This window comes from Phalacrocorax aristotelis, chromosome 3 (assembly GCF_949628215.1).
Source record: "Phalacrocorax aristotelis chromosome 3, bGulAri2.1, whole genome shotgun sequence".
NCBI lineage: Eukaryota > Metazoa > Chordata > Aves > Suliformes > Phalacrocoracidae > Phalacrocorax > Phalacrocorax aristotelis.
The window spans coordinates 115,403,951-115,425,250 of record NC_134278.1 but is presented as its reverse complement, the minus strand read 5'-3'; the positions used below and the strand labels follow the sequence as shown (position 1 = coordinate 115,425,250).

The following is a 21,300-nucleotide window of genomic DNA, read 5'->3' as shown; positions in this document are numbered from 1 at the left end:
TAAGCAATTTCCAGCATATTCTGCAGCTTAAGCTTTTCCCTGGTTTGGATCTGGGAAAGTACCTGCAGGGATACCTGCTTTCCCAAGATTGACAAGGAAGCTGGGCTCTACCTGCAATATCTGGACCTAGATGAGTCTGGACCCTTTCTGAGCCCTGTGTGTGTATGTCCCCTGAGGATGCTACTGTGAGTTTAGATGAAGGGTCTGAAGAGACTTTTTCACTCGTCCCTGCAACAAAGCAGGTTAGGTCTCTATGGGTGTAATATGCTCCAGTCAGCTCTGTGATAGCTAGCTGAGCATCCTTGGGCCTGGTGGAGATCATAGCTGTGAAGAAACTGCCTGACCTAAGGTTCTCCCGAGTGCTGGCATTAGCGCTTACGGTGAGCCTTACCCCCAGACCAGCTGGGGCTGTCTACGGATTAGAAAAACATAGCTGGAGCTCATGTAAAGCGCTCCTGGTCCTCCCAGCTCTCCCACTTCATCCCGAGGGGAGGAAAACCCACGGGACTCCCTCACCTGCCCACCACGCAGCCCAGCCAGGACCGAAGCCCACCCGGCCGCCCCGGCCAGCCTGACGCCCCCTCGGTGGGGCTGGGAGCAGGACCCCTGCCCGGCAGTGCCCGGGGAGCAGTTCTGCTCCTGGTGGGGGTCCCGAGGGGCGGCCGCACTGGGCTCCCTGCCTGCTGCCGGCGCTTCAAGGTCACCCGCCGCCCCGCTCGGGGCGGGCGCGGATCCGATCCGATCCGATCCGATCCCATCCCATCCCATCCCATCCCCGTCCCGACCCCCCCCGCCTCCGCCGCGGCCCTCCCACCGCGGCTCCGCCCGCCCTCCGCCGCGCCGGGCGCGGGCGCGGGAGCGGCGCTGCGCTGCGCTGCTGCGGGGCCGGGGCCGGGGCCGGGGCCGGGGCCGGGGCCGGGGGGCGCTGCCGCCCTGCCGCGGCTGGGGGCCATGCCTCCGCGCCTCCCGCCCGCCGCGCCGCCCCGCCGCCCGCCCGGCGACCGGCGAGGCAGCGCCCGGCGGCGGGCGGGATAATGCGGCTGCCCAGCCCGCAGGCACCGCCAGCGGGGCGCCCCCGCCGCCGCCATGTCCCCCCCGGCCTCGGCCGCCGCCGCCAGCGAGGGAGGCAGCAGCACGCCGGTGCCTCCGGAGGAGGAGGCGGAGGGGGCCCGAGAGGAGGTGAGGAGAGCGGCCGCCCCCCGGCCCGGGGCTGCCCCCAACCACGCTCCCTCCCCGCCCGCTTTGCATGGCGCGCTCATTGACCGCCCCGCCGCGGGCCGGGACGGGCTTTGCCCGCGCAGGTACGGACCCCCTCGCCGGGACCCCCTCTCCCCTCCTCCGGGCCCGGGGCCGCGGCGCGGGCCGGCGGGGGGTGAGGGATCTCGCCGGTCGGTCCCCGGCGGGCGGCCCGTCTCCATCGCTCGCCTATCACCTGGAGCTCGCCGCGGGGAGCCCGAGCCCGTCCGGCGTCCCCAGCGCCGCCCGGAGATGGGACCAGGGCCGGGCGTGCAGGAGGAAGGGAGGATATCACAAAAGAGAAGCGCGGGGCGCTGCTTGTGCTTACTGCAATGGGCAGAGGTTGTTAACGCTTGGGAGAGATGGGTACGGAGACTCCCCATCCTGCGCTCTGGACTGCGGGTGGCCGGGAGGTAGCACCGCTGCCGGGGGCGCTGCGAGGGAGGACGCAGCGGGCAGCAGGAGAGAGGGTTTAGGGACGCGCTGGATCCCGGGGTTGTCGCTGGTGGCTGCTCGCGGCTGGAGGTAGGCTCGGGAGAGCTGCCGGCTGGGGCAGGCCGGGTACCAGCACAGCTCTGCCGCCAGGTACGCTGCAGTGCCTCCCCCCGCAGCTGATGACTTCTCTTGTGTCCAGGCAGCAGACACCAGAAAGGGTGAGGAGCAGGGTGCTCCGTCCATAGGGAGCAGCGCGGGGAGGCAGGTGCACGAGCCGCTTTGTCTGCCTCCACAGATCCTCCTTGCAGCTTGGGCTTCCCAAGAGGAGAGAAAGTGACCACACTGACTAGCAAGACCGATCTTATGCTATGGGGCTGGCGGCCCACGGAGGGCCACTAGGCAGCATAGGAAGGGCAGCGTTCTCCTGGCATGGTGGGTTGTCCTCACTGCTGAGACCGCAGCTTAAAGGGCAGCTTTGGGGGTCGCTCATAAGATGGTGCATCACTTGTCCTCTGCTGTTGAGGAGCTGCGGTTAGCAAGTGCTGCATAATCCTGGTAGTCTCTGCCTCCTTGTCTTAGAACGTGCATGCCTGTGCACGGCTATTCTATATATACAGACTTATATTTAGATATAAATCATTGTGGGAGAGGAATGCTGAAGTTCAAGGACTGGGAAGCTGTACAAATACCGTATGCTCTGCTCTGCGGCTGTTCCTCTCTTCCTGCTTCCATTCAGCAACCCCTGGTGCCATGAGCCTAGGCTCTCCAAACAAATCCTGACCAGTGAAGCTAAACTGTGAGGCGCCTTTTTGGCGTGAGGACATGCTTGTGCCATGCTGGGACATGGTCTCTTGGCCCCAGTGCCCTGGCAGTGCTGGTACTATGTTCAAGAAAGCACAGCGGCTTTTGAGAGGTGCCAGAGCGAGAGCCAGTTTGGATGAAAGAAGCGTAGCAGGGGCAGTGCCTGGGTGAATTTCCCTAACCTACCGTATCCCCTGCCTTATGGGGCTTATGAGAAGATAGTCTGGGCTTTGATTGCTCCGTGGTGGCTGCCAACTAGGGTGTCAGTATAATCTTACCCCGTGGGAGCAGGCAGAAGGGCTGCAGTCCGTGCCTGTACTGTTTAGGCTATGGGCACACTTTCTGCAGCCAGAAGCTGTCAGAGACTTGCGTGAAGCAGCTGGTGGTGGAGAGGGAAGCTGCAGCCTCTCCTGACAGTGCCATGCTTGCTGGTGTCTCATCTGATGCAATGAGGAGAGACCTTAAAGGGGAGCTTGGATTTATGGACCGACCTAGGGCAATCCTCTTGTCTTCAGAAATATCAGGAGGGGAGGGTGTTCCTGCTCCCCTGTAGCGCATGTGTAAGGCTGTACTGGCAGCGTGATGTCCTCATCTCCATCAGGACCAACTACTGCTGCCAGCACTGCTGAGCATCCTGGGAATGTGACTGAATCCCACCTGTAAGGATCCATTGGCCAGGGCTGGCAGGGAGCCAGAGGAGATGTCTGGCCACTGTAAAATGGGAAATGAGCTCTGTCCTGTTTGAGGGTGCCTCATCTTGACATGCCTTGGGTCGCTGTGCCTCGGAGCCATGCAGGACTTCAGGTGCTGCTCAGCTTGTCCCAGCAATGCAAATAGCAAGAGCTACTGGCCAGAGCTGACTGTAGTGGGCTGGCTGAGCCCTTGTTCCCTGTTGGCATTGCATGCATACACCTACACTTAACGGCGTTGAGCTGAATTTCACTCAGCAACGCATTTCTACTGTAGAGGGTATGAAATGCCAAGGGACAAGCTTTTCAGCCTGGAAACAAGTGAAAAAATGTCTTCGTCCTGCTGCTCTGGTGGGATCCAATGGAGGGAACCAGTCCTCCTCCAAGTTGCTCTGTAAAATGGAGACCTTGGTACCGTTGCAGGAGCTGATGGGTGGCAGGGTTCCCTGGCTCCTAGATGATCAGCCTTCCCCTTTCCTCTGCAGTTGGCAATGCTGGCAGCCTGGGGATGAGCCAGCTCATTCTTTTAGGCAGGTAGTTCCTGAATCTGGGTGGTAGGCAAATGGGGTGTGATGTGGGGTTTTGCTGGGGCCGTCCTGACCAGGAGTTGCTGATGTCTGCCTGGGGCCTTGGAAGATGGTGGCAGTTCCTAGAAATGACTGGATCCTCCCCACCAGCCTTGTTCTGGGATTTGAGGTCAAAGGGGACAGGGCTTATTCATTTATTGCATGATGTAAGCAGATCAGCAGGGCAGAGCCAATGGAAACTGATGCTCAGGAGTTCCACTGGAGTTCCCTGAAAACTGTTGCCGCAGCCTGGCACTCAGGAGCTACCTGGGCCTTCTGGCTCCTGCTCTGTGTCTTGTAAAGTGAGGGTTTAGCATTCTGGGGGTGAATAGGAGATCCCAGGCTGGTGTCTGCAGGGAGAAGCAGGTGAGAGGTATGGGAGGTGAGGACACGGGAACACTTGTTAAATGGAGGGAGGGTAGATGGGGCCAGGGACAGGCTGTTTCAGAGAGGAGCTTTGTAGAGCTTGAAGGATTTCTGGAGTTCTTTAGTGTTCAGGGTTGCAGGGTCAATGTTTCAGGGGAGATGAAAGTATTTTGCCCCATGTGCTTGGCCACTGGGGCTCTGGGCAGGTTTATTTCCTCGAGGTTTTTCTGAGAAGTGGATTCCCCAGATCTCAAAGGAGTTTCATGCAAGAAGTCACGGGGGTCCTCTCTTCTACCCTCTGCTCTGTGCATTGCGGGCATCTCCATTTGCTTCACAGCTGCTTGTAAGTCATCCCCTCCATCGCTTCCTGTCCATCCCAGAGCAGCAGCTGCAGGTGTGGGACTCCATCTCCTTTCACCTCAGGGGCAACGTCAGAGGCAAACGCTATGTATGAGGGAGGGAAGGCTGTAGCGACACTCTACCCCTTGCCCTTCCTGATATGTGTTACAGTTAGCGCCCACGTGCCTGGTAAGGGTTGTCCCATGTGTTCTACATAATGAACTGGAGCACAGAGAAGGGAGTTGGCTGGGGTCCCACAAAGGGGTTGGCCAAACAGTGGTTGGACCAGTTCTGCCCCCTAGCACTGCAGAGACATTAGGTGCACCTGCAATAGTGGATTTGCTTACCACCCTCCAACGCTCAAGCCTCAGCAATGAGGAAGGCTCCCAGTGATGGAGGGAAACCCTGTTTGCAGTGAAGTAGGGCAAGCCTTTCGCCTCATTCCATCAGACTGCAGCAGGCAGATGACGATGACATTTATATCAGAGCCTGCTCTCCTCTCAGTGGCACTGTTCTGGGACAGAAAGGATTTCCCTTTCCCCAGCTTTTTCATCTGTGTGTTTGCTGTGCTGGACTTCTCCAAGGCTGGTTAAGAGCTCGAGGAGGCAACCTGATTCAGCTGCTTCTGTGGGGGGAAGCTGCGGAGCCGGTTGCTTGCTCCTGCGAGCCCTTTGCAGCCCAGGAGAGGAGCAGGGATGCTGCAGTTCCTACTGGGATTAGACTCTGCAGCTGGCTCCTCCTCCATCTCTGCTGTGGTTGTATCCCGTCATTGGCACTTGTTCAGCTTTTAGAAGCCCCACCAGTGCAGCGGATATGCATGTGTTTTACCTCAAAAGCCTAGGACAAAACTGGGTTGTAAACAGTTTACAGTAGGGGTTAACATGACCCTGTAAAAGCACTGCAGTATCTAAATGCTGCGTAGTCCTAGGAGGAGACTAATGTGTGGACTAGAGCCCTGCTAACACAGTTTCTGGAACCAAGCCTGGGTTGCATTGCACTCCCTGCTTCCCTGCCCCGGGTGGGTAACTGCAGTGGGGCTTGCCGGCACCTCCGCAGGGCAACAACCAGCATCGCCCCTTTCCTGAGCAGGATGATGCAGGCAGTGTGGGATGTGAGGGGCCGGGGAGCATCTGGGAGGTGGAATTTGCTTTTCCAAGATAGACCTTGCTGAAGACCTGCCTCCCTGGTGCCCTTTCCCCAGCTTGTCAAATGAGAGAGCTTTGCTTTATTCCTTGTGCTCCATTTGCAGATCTCCCCCCAAACAAGGCACTGTTTCTGTGCGAGCTCTCTCACTCCACAGACACCCCAGGGTATCTAGGGGTATCTAGGTAACCCTAACAGGGTTAGCATGTACCTTGCATCTCCTGCTCAGACCCCCCGTGCTCTCCTTTGGCTGAGCAAGTCCCCTCAGAGCCTCACAGCAAGGGCTGCCACTGCCAGGGAAGCTTTGCAACACAGAAGGCAGCTGTGGGAGAGGAAACCTTCAGCTGCCTGGGTAGCGGCACAGCAGCCCAGCGTGGGATTGCTGTGCTGCAGCCAAGCAAAGGCAGAGTGATCTGGGCAGGCTCTAACCTCAGCGTGGACCTGAGCGGGGAGGGCACAGCTCAAGCGGTTCTGCCTGTTGGGTGTCCCCCCCTTCCTCTCCTCGCTCCCTTTTCTCTTACCTGGGGTTTCCTTCTTGCACCATGACTGTGAGGCTGCTGCAGTGGAGGTTGCGCTGGGAAGACTGGGGTGTACATGTGTCCATGCTGGAGCTGCTGAGCAGAGCCGGTCAGCGCCCCTCGCTATTGCCTGCAGACCAAGCGCTACTCCACCTGCCTTCCCTGGGCTCTGTGTCTCTGTTGCCAGCTCCCTCTCTCAGCTGGTTGCCCCAAAGAGAGGGGCTTAGCACTACTGATGCTGGGGACCCCCAGTGGGATGTGCCATTTTGCCCCTCATCACCCCTCTGGATGTGCAGAGGCTCGTCGCAGGCTGGCTGCTGGGTGGGAAGGGAAGCTCCTTGCCTTCGGGAGAGAAACCTCTGTTGGAGATTTGGGCCAGATCCAGCTCTGCTAATCGCAGTGGCAGAAGTCCCACTGGCATGGGGTGGACACGGCTTTGGGAAGGTGTCAGGAGGAAAGATGAGCATGTGGGACTCTAGGGGACCAAGCCAGAACTGAGGGGGTCTTGAGGGAGAGCAAGGGGCATTTCTTAAAGGAAAGAAGAGGCCAAGATCTGTCCCTAGACCTGTCAGTGACATTGTGACCTCTGGTTCTTCCCTTTTCATGCAAGAGTGAAAGTGACCCCCCTGCTTTCTAGCAGCGTGTGCCCATTAAGGTCTTTGGGATCCCTGAATGAAAGCCCTCTCCAGCCCAGTGTGCTCAGGAATGGAGGGGGGATGGGGCCAGGCTTGGACTTCACTGCCCTGAGTGGTGTCATTATAGCTGGTGTTAGCCCCTGCAGCGGTGGAGGTGAGCTCAGGAGCCATGCTGCATGCAGCTGGGGAGGGAAAGCAAAGCTGAAAGCCTCTTAGTGTGTTTAGTGGCATCTGCACACGCTGGGGTTTTTGCCCCCCTCTCTCGGCTTGCACCTGATTTTGCTGGGTTGAATGGTATTGTGCTGGATGAAGTCTTTTGCGTAAGACAGCAAATAACCTCTTTGCACGTTCTCCCTTTGGGTATGATACTCTCAGGTCTCACTGACCAAGTGGATCAATACGTGAGACTTGAGGGTGTTGTAGAGAGCAACAGAGGTTTCCTTAAGTGGGGTTTTTCCCCGAGTCTTTATGAAACCCTGCACAGTTCCTGTGGTGAAGGCATCAGTGCAGTCTCTTTTGAAAGGCCTATTGCTGAAGTCCTGCCCTTTCCTCACCGTGAAAGACCTGAGAGCAGTTTTTTCAGAAGTGTGGACTGTCACAGCCAAATTCCAGTGCAGGCAGGGATATTTGCTGGCAGCCATGACCCACCGCTCATCCCTCCTGCTGCTGCAAATTGGTAGGGTACTTTTCTCTTCTAGCCTGAACACCTTTTAGGATGTTTTTCCATATTTGCTTTCTCTCCCACCAGAGGTGGCTGCATTTCAGTTGCGGAAAAGTACTTTCCCATTTGTGTGGTTTGTATAGCACTTGAGAAGCACTTCAGAGCCCTTTGGGCTGCCAAGTGTTGTGGGAATCGCCATTACCAAACAGAGACCTTCCCAGCTGCAGAAGGTCTGTTTCTCTGCCTCACAGGCACCGCAGGCTGCTTGTGCTGCCCTGGTAGGAGAAATCTGAATATTGCTGTCGGATGTTACTGGGAAAGGAGGAGAGACTCATGTGCGAGGGGCAAGAGGTGCAGTGGGAAGAGCTGTGGTGAGGTGTTCAGGTGAGACAACCCATCTGCGCTGATGGGATGGGTGCAGAAGCCAAGGTGTGTGGGAGATCCCCCAGCCTCCACCTTGCTGCACTTCAATACCCCTCCACGGGATGTGGCAGTGGAGGGGGTTGCTCCCCATTGAAGAAGGGGGATGCTCGGGGCACAGGCCAGCAGAGTTGTCCTCTGATGCTCTCCTCCATGTCCAGCTGGACTCTGGCCATCTGCCAAGGAGGGGCAGAGCACCGCGAAGGGCAGTGGGGGTGACAGCCGCCCATGCTACGGGACTGTCATCCTGGGAGAGATCCCGGCCTCTGGCCTGCCCGCTGAGGCTGGAGGCCTACGGTACCTGCCGTTTTGTCCCCATTCACAGAGCTACAGGTACCACCATGGCACCCTGCTGCATGCTCCCCTTCCCCCTGCTGCTGCAGCCTACTGACTCCTTTCTTGTTTTCTTTCCCCTTCTCCCGGTCCCCCGGAGCAGCAGCGGCCAGTGAAGCAGTCTCTCAGCAAGTCCCTGTGCCGAGAGTCCCACTGGAAATGCCTGCTGCTGTCCCTCCTCATGTACGGCTGCATGGGAGCCATGACCTGGTGCCACGTCACCAAGGTGACCCGCCTGACCTTTGACAGCGCTTACAAGGGCAAGTCCATGATGTACCACGACAGCCCCTGTTCCAATGGCTACGTCTACATCCCCTTGGCCTTCCTGGTGATGCTCTACGTGGTGTACCTGGTGGAGTGCTGGCACTGCTACACCCGCAATGAGCTGCAGTACAAAGTGGATGTGGAGAGCGTGCACGAGCGCGTGCAGCGGATGCAGCAGGCAACCCCCTGCATCTGGTGGAAGGCCATCAGTTACCACTACGTCCGCAGGACCCGGCAGGTTACCCGCTACCGCAATGGGGACGCCTACACCACCACCCAAGTGTATCATGAGCGGGTCAACACCCACGTGGCAGAGGCTGAGTTTGATTATTCCAATTGTGGAGTTAAGGACATCTCCAAGGACCTCATTGACTTGGAGAGCTACCCGGCCACACGGCTCCGCTTCACCAAGTGTTTCAGCTTTGCCAACGTGGAGTCGGAGAACTCCTACCTGACCCAGCGGGCCCGCTTCTTTACAGAGAATGAGGGCCTGGATGACTACATGGAAGCCAGGGAGGGGATGCACCTCAAAAACGTGGACTTCAAGGAATACATGGTGGCCTTTTCCGACCCAGACAACCTGCCTTGGTATGTATCCCACTATGTCTTTTGGGTGGCAGCTCTGCTGACCCTATCCTGGCCCCTGCGGGTGCTAAATGAGTACCGCACCTCCTACGTCCATTACCACGTGGAGAAACTCTTTGGGTTCGACTATGTGGCAGTGACACCAGCCGAGGAGCGCTCCTTCTGTCGGAGGATGCCCCGTGTCAACACAGTGGACAGCACTGAGTTGGAGTGGCACATCCGATCCAACCAGCAGCTGGTGCCCAGCTACTCAGAAGCAGTCCTGATGGACTTGGTGGGGCTCTCCAGCTGCACCAGCTACTCCGCTTGCCGGTATGGGGGCTACCGACAGAACTGTGAACGATGCCACAGGACTATAAGCAGCTCCTCCATCTTCTCCCGCAGTGCCCTGAGCATCTGCAATGGCAGCCCCAGGATTCCCTTCAGCAGCAGCCGCTTCTCCCTGGGCCGCCTGTATGGCTCGCGACGCAGCTGCCTCTGGCAGAGCCGGAGTGGGAGCCTGAATGAGCAGAGCTGCCCCACTGAGCAGACCCGCCTCTCCAGCCAGGTGACTGTGGAGGAGGAAGACCCCCCTCCTTACCAGGATGCTCTCTACTTCCCCATCCTCATCGTGCACCGCAATGAAGGCTGCCTGAACCATGACCACCGTCACCTCCACCGCAATGGGTCCTGCGTGGAGACCTCACTGTGAAAGCAGAGGGCAGTGAGATCTCATTGTCCATTGCCTGGCCCAAGCCAGTGCAGGGTTTGGGGAGAGGAGCGCAGGGGAAGGAGGTGGCCTAGGAGGACATCAGGATGGAGATGACACGGCATCTTGCTCCGGCAGCCAGTGACAGCTCCCCCACCGTGACTCTGACCTCCCGGAGGGGTGAGTGCTGATGCTCCCTCTGCTATGGCACAGAACTCTAGACCGATCACCACATGCAAAAAAAAAAAAAAACAAAATAAAAAACCAAACCCAACCAAACCACCCCCAAAACCATAATTCATTGCATCAAGATCCAAAGGGGGTGATAAAAAGACAGGTCTGATGCAGAGAGCTTTGCCTCCCAGCCCTGGCTCCAGGCTGGCTCATGCTCCAAGGAACCAGCAGCCTCCAGAAAGCGCCCTGCTGCACCTCTGCCCACCCTGCTGCCCATGCTAGAGCAAGACCCCTCGCTGGGTGGAGGGGAATGGGCCCTTTGGGAGCAGCATGTAACTTCCTGTGCCTAAAGGTCTGGGGCATCCAGGCACGTGGAGCTAAGCGGCAGGTTCAGCAATGGCTGAAAGCCACAAATCCAGCTCTTCCCCTTCCCCCCGACCATTCGCCACCCTCCCCACTTTTTTTCTAGACCATGCTCCGACTGTTACTCTGTTTTCACTGCTGGGAATGGCACTGCCTCCAGAGGATCCCAGGCTCTGCTCCTTAGGAAGCTTCAGCACTCCAGCTCTGAGAGTCAGCATCCCCTAGGTAAAGGGCTTTCTATTTGGGGTTACAGCAGGCAGGCAGCACTGGGGAAAGGATGAATGTGCAAACCCAGATGGAGTGGAGATCTGCAGTGCTACTGGTTTCCTTGTTGGAGGAGAGCTCAGCTGGAAAGAGAAAATGGGAGGCTCCCGGAGAGCTGAGGAAGGGGGAGAGGATGGCACTGGGACAGGCATGGTAATAGGCAGTGCGTCAAGTGGCTGGTGTCGCTTCCTGGCTTTGAAGTATGTCCTAATTGGTTCAGACAAGCATCAAGGAAGGCTCTGGTAGGTTCATCTGCAGTTCACTTATTGATAATAGAGCAGTAGGTTGGTGCATGTCTGCAAGAGTGAATTTTGCATGAGATCAGGCTGGGCTCTGCCTGCAGACTCTGAACTGCAGGCTCCTGGCAGCCCGATTTTTGCAGAGAGCTCTGAGGGGCTGGGAGGGAGATATCAAAAACATGATGGAGCGTTGGGAACCTGGGCTGTGGAAATGAGGGACATGGGGATTCCCTTTTTATGGGACCTCCGCAGTGAGTGCAGGACCCACAGCTGGGAGACAGGGAGGCATCTGCCATAAGGGATGCTCTGCAGAACAGAGGCTGGGGATGTGTTGGAAGGGAGCCTGCTTAAAACAGTGGTTTGCACTACAGAGGTTTTTGCAGAGAGGTGTCAGGCTTGGTGAGAAGTGAGATGGCTTCTGTGCAGGCCATTAGCCCCTGGGTTCCTCTGCCTTGCTTTTGTCAGGGCAGGTTGGCCGGCTCTGAGCCCTGTGCTGCCCCTTCTGTCCTGCTGGAAGGGATCTTGGAGATGTTGGGCAAGAAGCCTTCATGTCACTGAAGCTGCACCAGTGGCTGCAGCATGCACACACCTAGCTTTTCCTGCTCTGTCAACACATCCCTGTATCTTTTGTGTCCCTGTTTTCAGAAAAGCTGTCTCCTCTTCAGTCAGGTCTTCGGGGGAGCGCATGCCAAATGAGCCACCAATTTCTCCAGACAGCACTGCTCCTCAGCCTCACCACGCTTCCCTCATCTGCTGGGGCAAGCAGCAGCTGAGAGCAGCAGGTCTTGGGTCACAAGACCAAGTCCGTTAGGACCTGGGCATTAGAGCTTGGTGTCTGTCTCCGCATCCATCTCAGAAGGGCAAGATGTAACAGCAAACAGTAAGGCATTGTATTTAGTCCAGCCGGTCTTCCTCCTGCCAATTTATTAATGAAGGAATCTGTTTCTCTAGTTATGCTGCTGTACTGCTTCACCTCCCAAGTCTTGGGAGGCTGCAAATGCACCCTTCAAACACATGAGTCCTCTTGAAAATCATCTGTTTCAGGCAAGCCTGGAGCAGTCAGCACCTGCAGGCATTGTGAGGCTCCGCTTAGTTCCTCCCCCAGAGCGGTCTGTTCTTCTGCTCTTTGTGCCTTTTGTGTCCTGGTTAGCATCTCTTGCCCTTCAAGTCAGCGTGTCTTCCTGGATCTCAAGTGCTAGACTCAAAATAGTGGTTTGAACAGAAGGTCCTGTAAAATCTCACTCCATTATGATTCTGTCTTATCACCTGCCCTTCCTCTTGCTACCAGACCTAGATGTTGGCTTAAGTAAGAGGGTCCCTCTGAGAACAGAGAAGCATAAGGTCTCCAGTGCAGGCACATCCCTGTCTGCATTTTGTTCTCATTATTAGCACAGATTCAGGCTGGGTGAAAGCGGCTACAGCCCCCTTGGCTGCCCTGGGATTTCCTGCCTTAGTGATGACATTTGGCTTGCTGTGCACTTGTGCTTCTCTCTCCAAGGGCCTAATCTAAGCCAAGGCCGATGCTGAGGGTCCTTGTGACTGAGGAGATAATGATGTGTGCTTGTATGTCCTGGTGAATCAGGAGATGTTCGTCAGTGGAGTTGCAGTGGATCATTAGTGAGGAATGTGGTCCACTTGTCCTTCCCAACATACTCTTTTTGAAATCTCCTACACATCGCTTAGATTAGGCTGCGATGGCTCGTCTTTCTATCTCCAGCCTCCAAGGTGCCTTGGACAGATGGATTTATCTAAGATTTGGCAGACCTTTTAGCTCCTTGGGGCAAAGACAGTCTTTGGAATAGGGACAGATTAGTAGGGTCTCTGTGCCACTGTCCTTTAGCACCTGCAGCAGAGTTCTGCTTTCAGATACCTTGTCCTTGACTCTTTCTGGGCCTTTTCATAAGATTGACTCAACTCATTTCCCCAGCCCCATTTTCACTCATGAAATCTTATTCTGGAGCTGGTCTGTCCAGGTAGACACATGTATCTTTGAGGCACAGCTGCTGCACTGGCCTGCAGGATCCATGCAGAGTCTGCCTGCTGCTGAATACCTTCCTCATGCACATAGTGCCAGCCGCAGCCAGGTCCGAGATGTAGTCCCAGTGCCACAGTCTGTGGCTGTGCCAGACCCACAGCACCCTGAGGAGAAGTGGGACCTCTCTAGTCAGTGCTACCTGCTGCACACCAGGATTTCGCAGAGATCTCTTCCTCATATTTTTGGCCCTGCTACCCCACTGCACCTGGTGGAGCTGCCCCTTGGTCCAGCCTACTCAGTTCTTGCCAGGCTGGAGACCTTCCTGCTCTGTCTTAGGCTCAGGAAGGGGGATGGCGTACTTAGGCATGGGAGGGGAGCAGGACTAGGCAGGGGGGACAGGAGCTGCCTGGTGGCTTGGTAGAGCTGAAGAGGACAGACTGAAAATGGGGGTTTGTTCCCGCTCCTCCTTGCCTGCAATGGCAGGGCAGCATGTCTAGCCCGGCAGGGAAGTTCATGGCAGACAACTGGGCTCTCTCTTCCCACCTCCAGCAGGGGATGCAGTCAGCAGAAAGGGTGTGTGTGTACAGATTTCCACCTAAGTGTTGGCAAGAAACCTCAGCATGCTGGCTAAAGGGCAGCTGATTTAATTCTCCTTGCGGCTGAGGTTATCAGCACAGATATCCAGAGACGGTCTGTCCCTGTTCTGGCGCACAGCCTCTCCATGGTGGTGTGGTCCCATCTCCCCCGGCACACAGACATCCACCTGCCACAGCTCCAGGCTGAGCAGCAGTCAGGCGCCTGCTCTTCCTGCAGACTTGTGTCTGCTCTCTGCCGTGTCTGTGTCCGTGATGACGATTCCTTTGGCAGCTCATTCGATGGCCCAGTCTGCTCCTCTCATGATAGTCTGCTCCCTTATATCTAATCTGAATTTTCCCTGCTGTATCTTAATCCCATTACTTCTCCTCCATTGACTGGCGAGTCTAATTGGCTCTGCTCCTTTTCCCCATGGCTTTCCCAACACAAGCGGGTGTTATCTGGTCTCTGCAGCCTTCCCTTCACCAGTCCCAGGGTCTTCTCTCCCTCAGGATCTCACTGGGCAAACCCTGGCTTACGTGAGGCGCAGTTTTCCCTGCTCTGAGCCTGGCCTGGGCAAAGAGGAGAGGGCCAAAGGTGCAAGCAATGCCTTGTCTGTCAGGGTGGCTGTGTCCTCAATTCTGGTGCAGAAGTTCTCTTCAAAGTGAGCAAAGTTGCCCAGAGAGGTGGTAGATTTCCCATCCCTGGAAACATTCAAGGTCAGGTTGGACGGGGCTCTGATCTAGTGGAAAATGTCCCTACTCATTGCAGGGGGGTTAGACTAGATGACCTTTAAAGGTCCCTTCCAACCCAAACCATTCTGTGATTCTATGAAAATACACAGAGCTGCTGGTCCCCTACACAGGGAAAGCAGGACAGCCAGTGTCACCGTCTGCGAAGGTAAAAGGCGTGTGCTTGTCAGTATGAGGGGGCAACAGCTACAGGATCTCCACAGTCAGATGGCTTTGGTTTTTTCCATACATCACTCACCCGTTGCAGCTTTCCATGGGCCAGGAGTCAAGCTCAGCACAGCACTTGTCAGCAGGCTTTCCTCGCATACTGGGACAAGTGAAGCAGGAACGCTGCCAGCTTCTCTTCTTGGCCCTTAATGGTGCTAATTAATCCCTAGAAGAGAGATAGTCATCACTGCTGCATCGCTGGGCAATAACTTTGGGCTATTTGGTGTTTTCCATTGCTGCCAGTATACTTGCTGGGTACTTAAAAGCTTTCCAGCTTTTCTGAACTAAAAAAAGAGAGAATGAGTGTGTGAGAAGCTCTGGCTTAGCTGATCTCCAAGACCTTTTATCCATCTTTCAGCACCCACTGGAAGCCTAGCAGTTTGCTCATGCAGAACCAGGTGGTGATACCAACCAGCCTGGTGATACTTCTTGAGCCCACTGTGTGCCATGCAGACCACGCCAAGGAGGGGGATTCAGAGAGGGCTTTCAGGTTGAGCAACTGTAGCGGCATTCATTAGAATAGGGAGAGAAAATCTCAACTTGTGGCTGACACCAAGCCTTCCGGAGTCACACACCAGGCAAATACTCAGGATTAGCGCTGTGGAAGCTGCTGTCTTTCTGATTTCAAACAAGCACATACCCCTCCCTTTCTGCTCCCGATAAAATACATGTCAGAGACCCAGCATGTCCCTCCCCTCTTTCTTGTCTCTCCGCTCATGCTCAAGAGGCTGCAGAGCTATTTAGTAACTCTGATGCATGCCCTTGGGGAGGGGACTGCAGGAAGAGGTTTATTAAGTGGAAGTTTAAGAAAGTTAGGTAGCATCTGATGTCAGTAAAACAATGCCTCCTGATTAGCCTGTGGGAAGAATAATACCCTTTAAGCTCTCCTTCCAGCCTTCCCAACCATGGCTTCAGTACTGCTGTCTAATATCACCAGGATGCTGCCTTACTTCTAGCGGGGTACAACCTTGCTGCAATGTGCTCCTGCTCTGCTGCAGTAGCCATAGGGTATGGGTCTGATATATTACACCACAACCAAGATGTTGTGTTACCAAAGAGCTGTAAGTCTCAATCTGTGATATGTGCTTCTAATCATGTTTCATTTATATTCGGTGGTTAGAATAAGGTCCATATGAATATGACCTGGATCCGGATCATCTCAGAAATGGGATATGGTTTAAGTGGTAGCACTATTTGGTAATACTGCCTCCTGTGATCCACAGGGGCCTAGAGTCTCCACTGAGCCAGGTATGTGTGGGCACCAAAGCCTGGTTCATAGGACCTGGGAGCCCAGTGGGACTGGAGTCTAAGCTTGCTGAGGGCTCTTTTCTCTGTGGTCATTCTTGGGAAAGGGGCTCAGTCATATTTTGGGTGGAAATTAAGGGGCTATGTTAATTCCTAGTGTAATTTTACTGAAGCCAGTGATCTTGGTTTAGCAGCTCCTCAGAGTGGTCTGTCCTTGAGTCCAGACAAATTGATCTGTCACAGTGTTGCTTTGATGCATAGAGTTCATGTTGGAACTTGGCCAACATGAATTAATGTTGAATACCTACTGTATCTGCAAGCAGTGGGTTGAATTGTTCTGCTCTACTGCCTCCATCACAGCTGCTCCGCCAAGGGAAATGTTATGCCCATGGATGTGATCTCGTCAACTCCCTCAAAAGCAAGCTAACAATCCAATTGACCTCCACCATCCTTGGAGAGGAGCCTTCTCCCAAAGGACTGTAGCCTTTCTGCACATGAGGTAAAAGAGGTCCCAAGGACAGAACTGAACCTCAAGACCCATGGCCTCATGGCCTCCCCTTCCTTCTTTCCTCCTCACCTCGTCTGTCTGTTTTGGTGGAGGGACAGTTTCTTTGTGGAGTTCAGCAAGCTCCTCTTCCTGTAGTTCATAACCAGGCTCTGCTGACAGGTACATCATCCACCTATGCAACACTTCCAGAAGCTGCCAAGTTTTCAGGAGCCCATTACAATGTGCAGCGTCACCATCCAGCACTGAGAATAAGCACAGCGGCTGCTGGAAAGCTAAGTGGGTTTTATTCCTCCCCTCCTCCCAAGGAAGACTGTTTTTGTTGGGGATTTTTGTTCGTTCGCTTGTTTTTTGTAAATTTTATTTGGGGAACTGAAGCTTGTGAGAAATCGGTGCCCATCCTGAACCCTCCTTAGTCCTTCAAACTTCAGGAACAGATGGGTCACCTACTATGATTAGAATTCAGCAGACTTTGTAGAGCTAACTCCACACACAGACACACTAGGTTCTTTCACTCTCCATCAGCACAAGCTGCTTCTGCAATCTTAGCTACTCACATTAGTGAAAGAAAAAGCCTAGCTAGAATGTGGTGAGATGACTTAGTATCAGTCCCGTGGTCTAATGTCCATTAGCAGCACTGTCAGCTGCTGTGCTGTGAATTTGGAATTTGGATGTCAGCCCATGAACTGGTCAGGGTGAAAAGTTTTGGAAAATCCCAAGCCTAAGTTCTCCAGAAGCAGATGCAGAGAAAGGATCAGCTGAAGGCAGACGTCGCCTCCTGTTCAGCCCAGCCAGAAGCTGGTGGGCTCTGTTTGTGCTGCACCTGCTTTCCCAGGGGCTGAGCGGAAGGGAATGAGAGTAATGGAGCTTCTGAGGAAGAAGCATGCACAGGACCATTCAGCCAGTTAGGAATAAAGTGTTGATAACTAGACCCCAAAATAACATGATTTCACTTTGGAAATGCCAATGGCTTTTTCAAACTGGAATGAGACTAAAAGCCCTTTACAGTTGAGAGGAGTGTTTCAGGTTACTGTTCCTTGCTTTAAAAATTTAGTTTTTGATGGTCAGGTGGGTTTAAACACTCCACTTCAGCTAGCTCTGTTAGAAATGCACAGTGCTGGTGGAAAAAAAATGCCCAAAGACGACTGGGATGGTGGCCCTGTGGCTTCGCAGTGGGGTAGGCTGATCAGGAATGGAGGCTAGAGTTTAAAGTATTCCTCTGGCCCTGGAGGTGTGACCTGGCTGTCCACCCAAGCATGTGTGTGTGGCAGGGCATGCTTCTGCATGCCCGTGTGTACGGCCAGGACCCGCGGTCCTGCAAAGGGTTGGTGTGTTTGTGGCTTTGGTCTGGTGTCACCCGTCCATCCTCATGGTGAGGGCTTTGCAAGGTGACAGAGCACTGTTTGTTCCTCATGAGAGGAAACTCATGACCTGTTTTTTTTTGTGAGGAGATGGTGTGAAGTGTCACATTTGTTGTAGTGAGTGGCAAGGAGCAGGAATAAAAGCATGGAGCAAGCTGTGTTTGAAAGCGAACTAATCCTTTGCTGGCTGCCTGAAATGGGAGAGCTGCTGGATCTGCTCCCTGGCCAACACTCTCCAGCTCTCCTCACCCTCCCCAAACCCAATGGTATTCCTCTGAGCTAGCCAAAGCACCCCCCTCCTCTGAACTCCGCCGAGGCTATGCATTTCCATCATTTTGGTCCTTTCCCAGGTAGACGCTGTGGGCCAGCCATGTAACACCAGCAGACGCGTGATGACCTCAGGCATGCTGGTGACCAGACCTCACTGTAACCTGCTGGTTTGCCTGCACATGGCCTTCCAACGATGCTCCCTGCCTCATGCTTGGTGGCGAGATGTCACAGCCTGCAGAGCATTGCAGCACATCCTGGTCTCACTTTGGCATCATTTTATGTTTTCCCAGAGAATTTCACAGCACTTCTCTGAGCCTTTGTAGACAGGGTAAGTTTGACAGACTAAGTTAGAAAACAGAAGTCCTTGACATTATGGTGGTCCTGATCTCCAGTGCCTCAGTGCTGTCCCTGGGGAGGAGAAGCAGGTCGGCTCTTCTGGTGATGCGGGACCAGGGGATGATGTGGTGAAAGCAGCGTGTCTGCTGGGGAAGTCTCGAAACATGGGCCCTGTGCTTCTCCACTGGGACTGAGAGCAGCTTTTCTTTGGCTGAAGAAGGTGCAGCTGATGGAGGAGCTAGCTGAGGAGGGTAGAATAGTGTGTAAATGCTCAGCAAGACATGTGGAGAGGAGGGTCTGTACAAAAACAGCTGTAAAAGGCTTTGCAGATGCGGTGGTTTTTGTGGAAGACATGAGACAAGACAGGGCAGGAGGCTGCTGTGCTGGAGCAGTGGTGCTGTGAGGCCAGGAGGCTGGGAGGGAAACAGAGGGAGCGGAGCATTTGATGGAGAAGCCTGGAAACAAAGCAGGCTTTCAAAGCAGGCTGTGCATGCTCTGGCTGAGTAGACAGGCAGGAGGTATTTCCAAGCTGAGGTGCCCAGGCCAAGCCTTGCTGCATTGTCAGAGCTGCGATGTTGCCTCCAAGCCCAGCACTGACAGCTTGAGCACGTGTCACCAAACCGCAACGGCTAATGCAGCCACAAGGTGTAAATGTCACTAATGAATAAATTGCCTTGTGCCTTGGAGAGGCTAATCCATCACAGCTGGGGACGGGGATCTGACAGGCTCTGCTATTTCAGGCATAGCCTGAAGGGAGGAGGAATGCTTCATTTCTGAGCTGTCCCCCCTCCCTAGGGAAGCCATTGCAGGGCTTGGATCTGCAGGGTTTGGATCTGCACTGCTCCCCAGCTTCCCAGATGCATGAGCTCAGGCTTCATCCCTCTTCACTGCGACCAAAGGCAGAAGCAGGATTGGGTCTAGGTTAGCCAGAAGTGCCCTGTCAGCCAGGTGGTGCATGGGCCCATCCAGGGCTAGCTGACGAGGGTGTTTGGAGGAAGGCTGCTGCACACAGGGAATGGGTGGTGTAGGTGCTGATGGGGTAAAGCAGTGGGTCCCCAGCAATCTGGAGAGCTTGAATCAGTTGTCTGGGGTGTAGAGGGCCAGCAGGTACCTGACAGGCAGGGACAGAAGCTCAGCATGGACAAATCCAGCTCCATGGGATCAAGGAGAGGCTGAATGCAGCAACCATTTCTATGTGCAGCCTCTGCCCAGACCTGTAGCAGCCTGCTCCTCCACTCCCAGTCAGTGCTTGAAATCAACCTGCCATCCTGTTTATGACATATGCCAGCATGACACCTTGCAAATTGATGCCTGGGTTGCTGCAAGCAGAAGCCGCCAGGTTTGGGAAGCCGGCCACCGGCTCCTGCTGCCACATGAGCTGCACTCAGAGCAGCGGAAGCAGGGCTTGCCATCTGCTGTGGGAGGGAGCCAGCTGGGCGCCCTTGCTCCGGCCCGATAGGGCACCCGTTGGTGTACTGCAAGTGCAAGCCCTTGTGTCATTCCCCTTCCTTTACTTCCTAGCCACTCCACTGTCTTCCCCCATCTCTCAGACTCATGGTGGGGGAGATGCTCCCAGCTTGGCTGGAGTCCCTCGGCTGCTGAGTGCTGCTGGCACTGCATCAGCGGATGGTGGCGGGAGGGAAGAGCAGCTCCCCAGGCAAGGCACTGGAGGTTGTTCCCTCCTCCAGACAGAGGCTCACATCTGACCCCCCTTCTCAAAGCCCCACAGTACTCCTTGGGGATGGATCTCCTGGGAGAGCTGTGGGGTCTGTACTGGCTGGGCACTGGCACATGCCCTTTCCGGCACAGAGTGACCTGCTAGTTACCACTCTGCAAGGCAGTCCCACACTACAGTAACTGGACCTGAAGCTGCCAAGTGAGTCACCAACGGTGGGAGCGTTCACACTCAGACAATCTGCTGTTGCTGTCAGGGCTTTCATTTTTACCAATGTGTATGGCATTTGAAATGGTTTCAACTCTTGCCAACTGGCAGATAGTGGACTGTTGGTCTTGGGTGTGGGTGAGTGGAGCAGGCTGCTTGGTTTGAGCTTTGCTCTTTGGCCAAGAGATTGGTGGGAGGGAAGGCAAAGCATTCTCCAGGCAGCAGCTGCCTGTCCAGGCGGTCTTGCATGTGGCAGCCCAGGAGTGGGTTTGGAGGGTGCTCAGGTGGTGTTAACAGTTGTCTCGGCCATTTGCAGTGAGAGGAGCTATGAGTATCCTGGAAAGCAAGTCAGCTGTTGTTCTGGTGATGATATGTTTTCCCAAGCCTTTTCTTTCCATTCCTGTTCCTCACTGGCTCTGCAGCCAATTCCTCCTCATGTGTCTGCTAGCATGTCTGAGGGAGCTCATTGCTGCCCTCCCAGCACGAGCTTTCGTTGCACAACTGGCTGACCAGATGCAGCCCTGTACTTGGAGCTACAGGCAGGCTTGCCCAGGACCAGGCCACCTCCGTTAAGCCCCCACCCCACCCTCACTGCTGGAGCTGTTCCTTCATCAGCCTGATGCTGATCTGGGTCGTTTCTGCTGTTTCTGAACAAGAGTTCTCATCTCATTCAGGTGTGTCATTCGGTGGAAATATTTTGTAAATGCAAATAAAAAGAAATAAATCTATTCAATACCTCGGACTCGAGGATGGGAAACAAGTAGTGGGAGATGCCGGGGTGGAGAAGGTCTCACAGCTGCTGCCACTGGTTAAGTTTTCTTGCAGATGTAGCCCCTGGAGCATCTGTAAATAGTTGGGAAGGCAGCTACGCAACCTGAGAGGGCTTGGGGCTGAGCCCTGTCGGCACCCCTCGCGCAGCCACCGCTGCTGGGGACAGCCTCACACTCTGTCCTTTCTGATCTATAAGGGCATGACACGGCGCAGGTAAAGGTCCTGTCAGCTGGGGGCTGGTGGCCCGTGGCACCACAGGCGTCTGAATCCATCAGGCAGAGCAAGGCAGAAGCGGGTACGTGGCAAACAAATTCTTTTGTGAACACTGGGAAACAGTTTTTACTTTTCAACTCTGTCAATATGATCTAGCTCTGTCTGTCTCTCTATATATGTACAAAGAGTATATCACAATGTTGCCTTTTTTGTTGGAAATATCAAAGTACAAAGATTGTAAACCAAATCGGTGTAATAAAAGTTTCAGATGATTCACTGAGGTGGCTGCCAGCGGTGGGTCTGTGAGCGCTGGTGCCAGGCAGGGCTGGGAGACATGTGAAGCCCCTGCGTTGCTCAGAGGGCGGGAGGGGAGGGAGGTCAACCCCCTTGCTTAAATCCCTGCTGGCCTTTCCTGAGTGGGGCGGCTGAAGGACCAAGGCAATCAAGTATATGCCCTGTCCTGTCCTCAGGTGGCCACAGCCCATGGGGCA

General features: G+C 54.9%; 1 protein-coding gene across 3 annotated transcripts; it reads left to right on the top strand.

Annotated features, from left to right (window-relative positions):
• The first annotated feature begins 924 nt into the window (after positions 1 to 924).
• TMEM151B (transmembrane protein 151B) lies at positions 925 to 21,089 on the top strand. 3 transcript variants are annotated; one of them, XR_012659903.1, is made up of 3 exons: positions 925 to 1,179; positions 8,246 to 10,441; positions 15,832 to 21,089. XR_012659903.1 is itself a non-coding variant. In XM_075089160.1 (2 exons), exons 1-2 carry the CDS (start codon positions 1,087 to 1,089, stop codon positions 9,680 to 9,682), a joined length of 1,530 nt encoding a protein of 509 aa, XP_074945261.1. In that variant the 5' UTR covers positions 925 to 1,086; the 3' UTR covers positions 9,683 to 21,089. The 3 variants fall into 3 exon arrangements, 1 of the variants encoding a protein (XP_074945261.1); XR_012659902.1 differs by having other exon boundaries at positions 8,246 to 10,722; XM_075089160.1 differs by having other exon boundaries at positions 8,246 to 21,089.
• The last annotated feature ends 211 nt before the right edge of the window (positions 21,090 to 21,300 follow it).

What these genes read in the sequence shown, in the direction of transcription:
- TMEM151B (XM_075089160.1), top strand. Translation starts at nt 1,087, where the DNA reads ATGTCCCCCCCGGCCTCGGCCGCCGCCGCCAGCGAGGGAGGCAGCAGC. An exon ending in CGGAGGGGGCCCGAGAGGAG is followed by an intron (nt 1,180 to 8,245) that starts GTGAGGAGAGCG and finishes CCCCCGGAGCAG; the next exon opens with CAGCGGCCAGTGAAGCAGTC.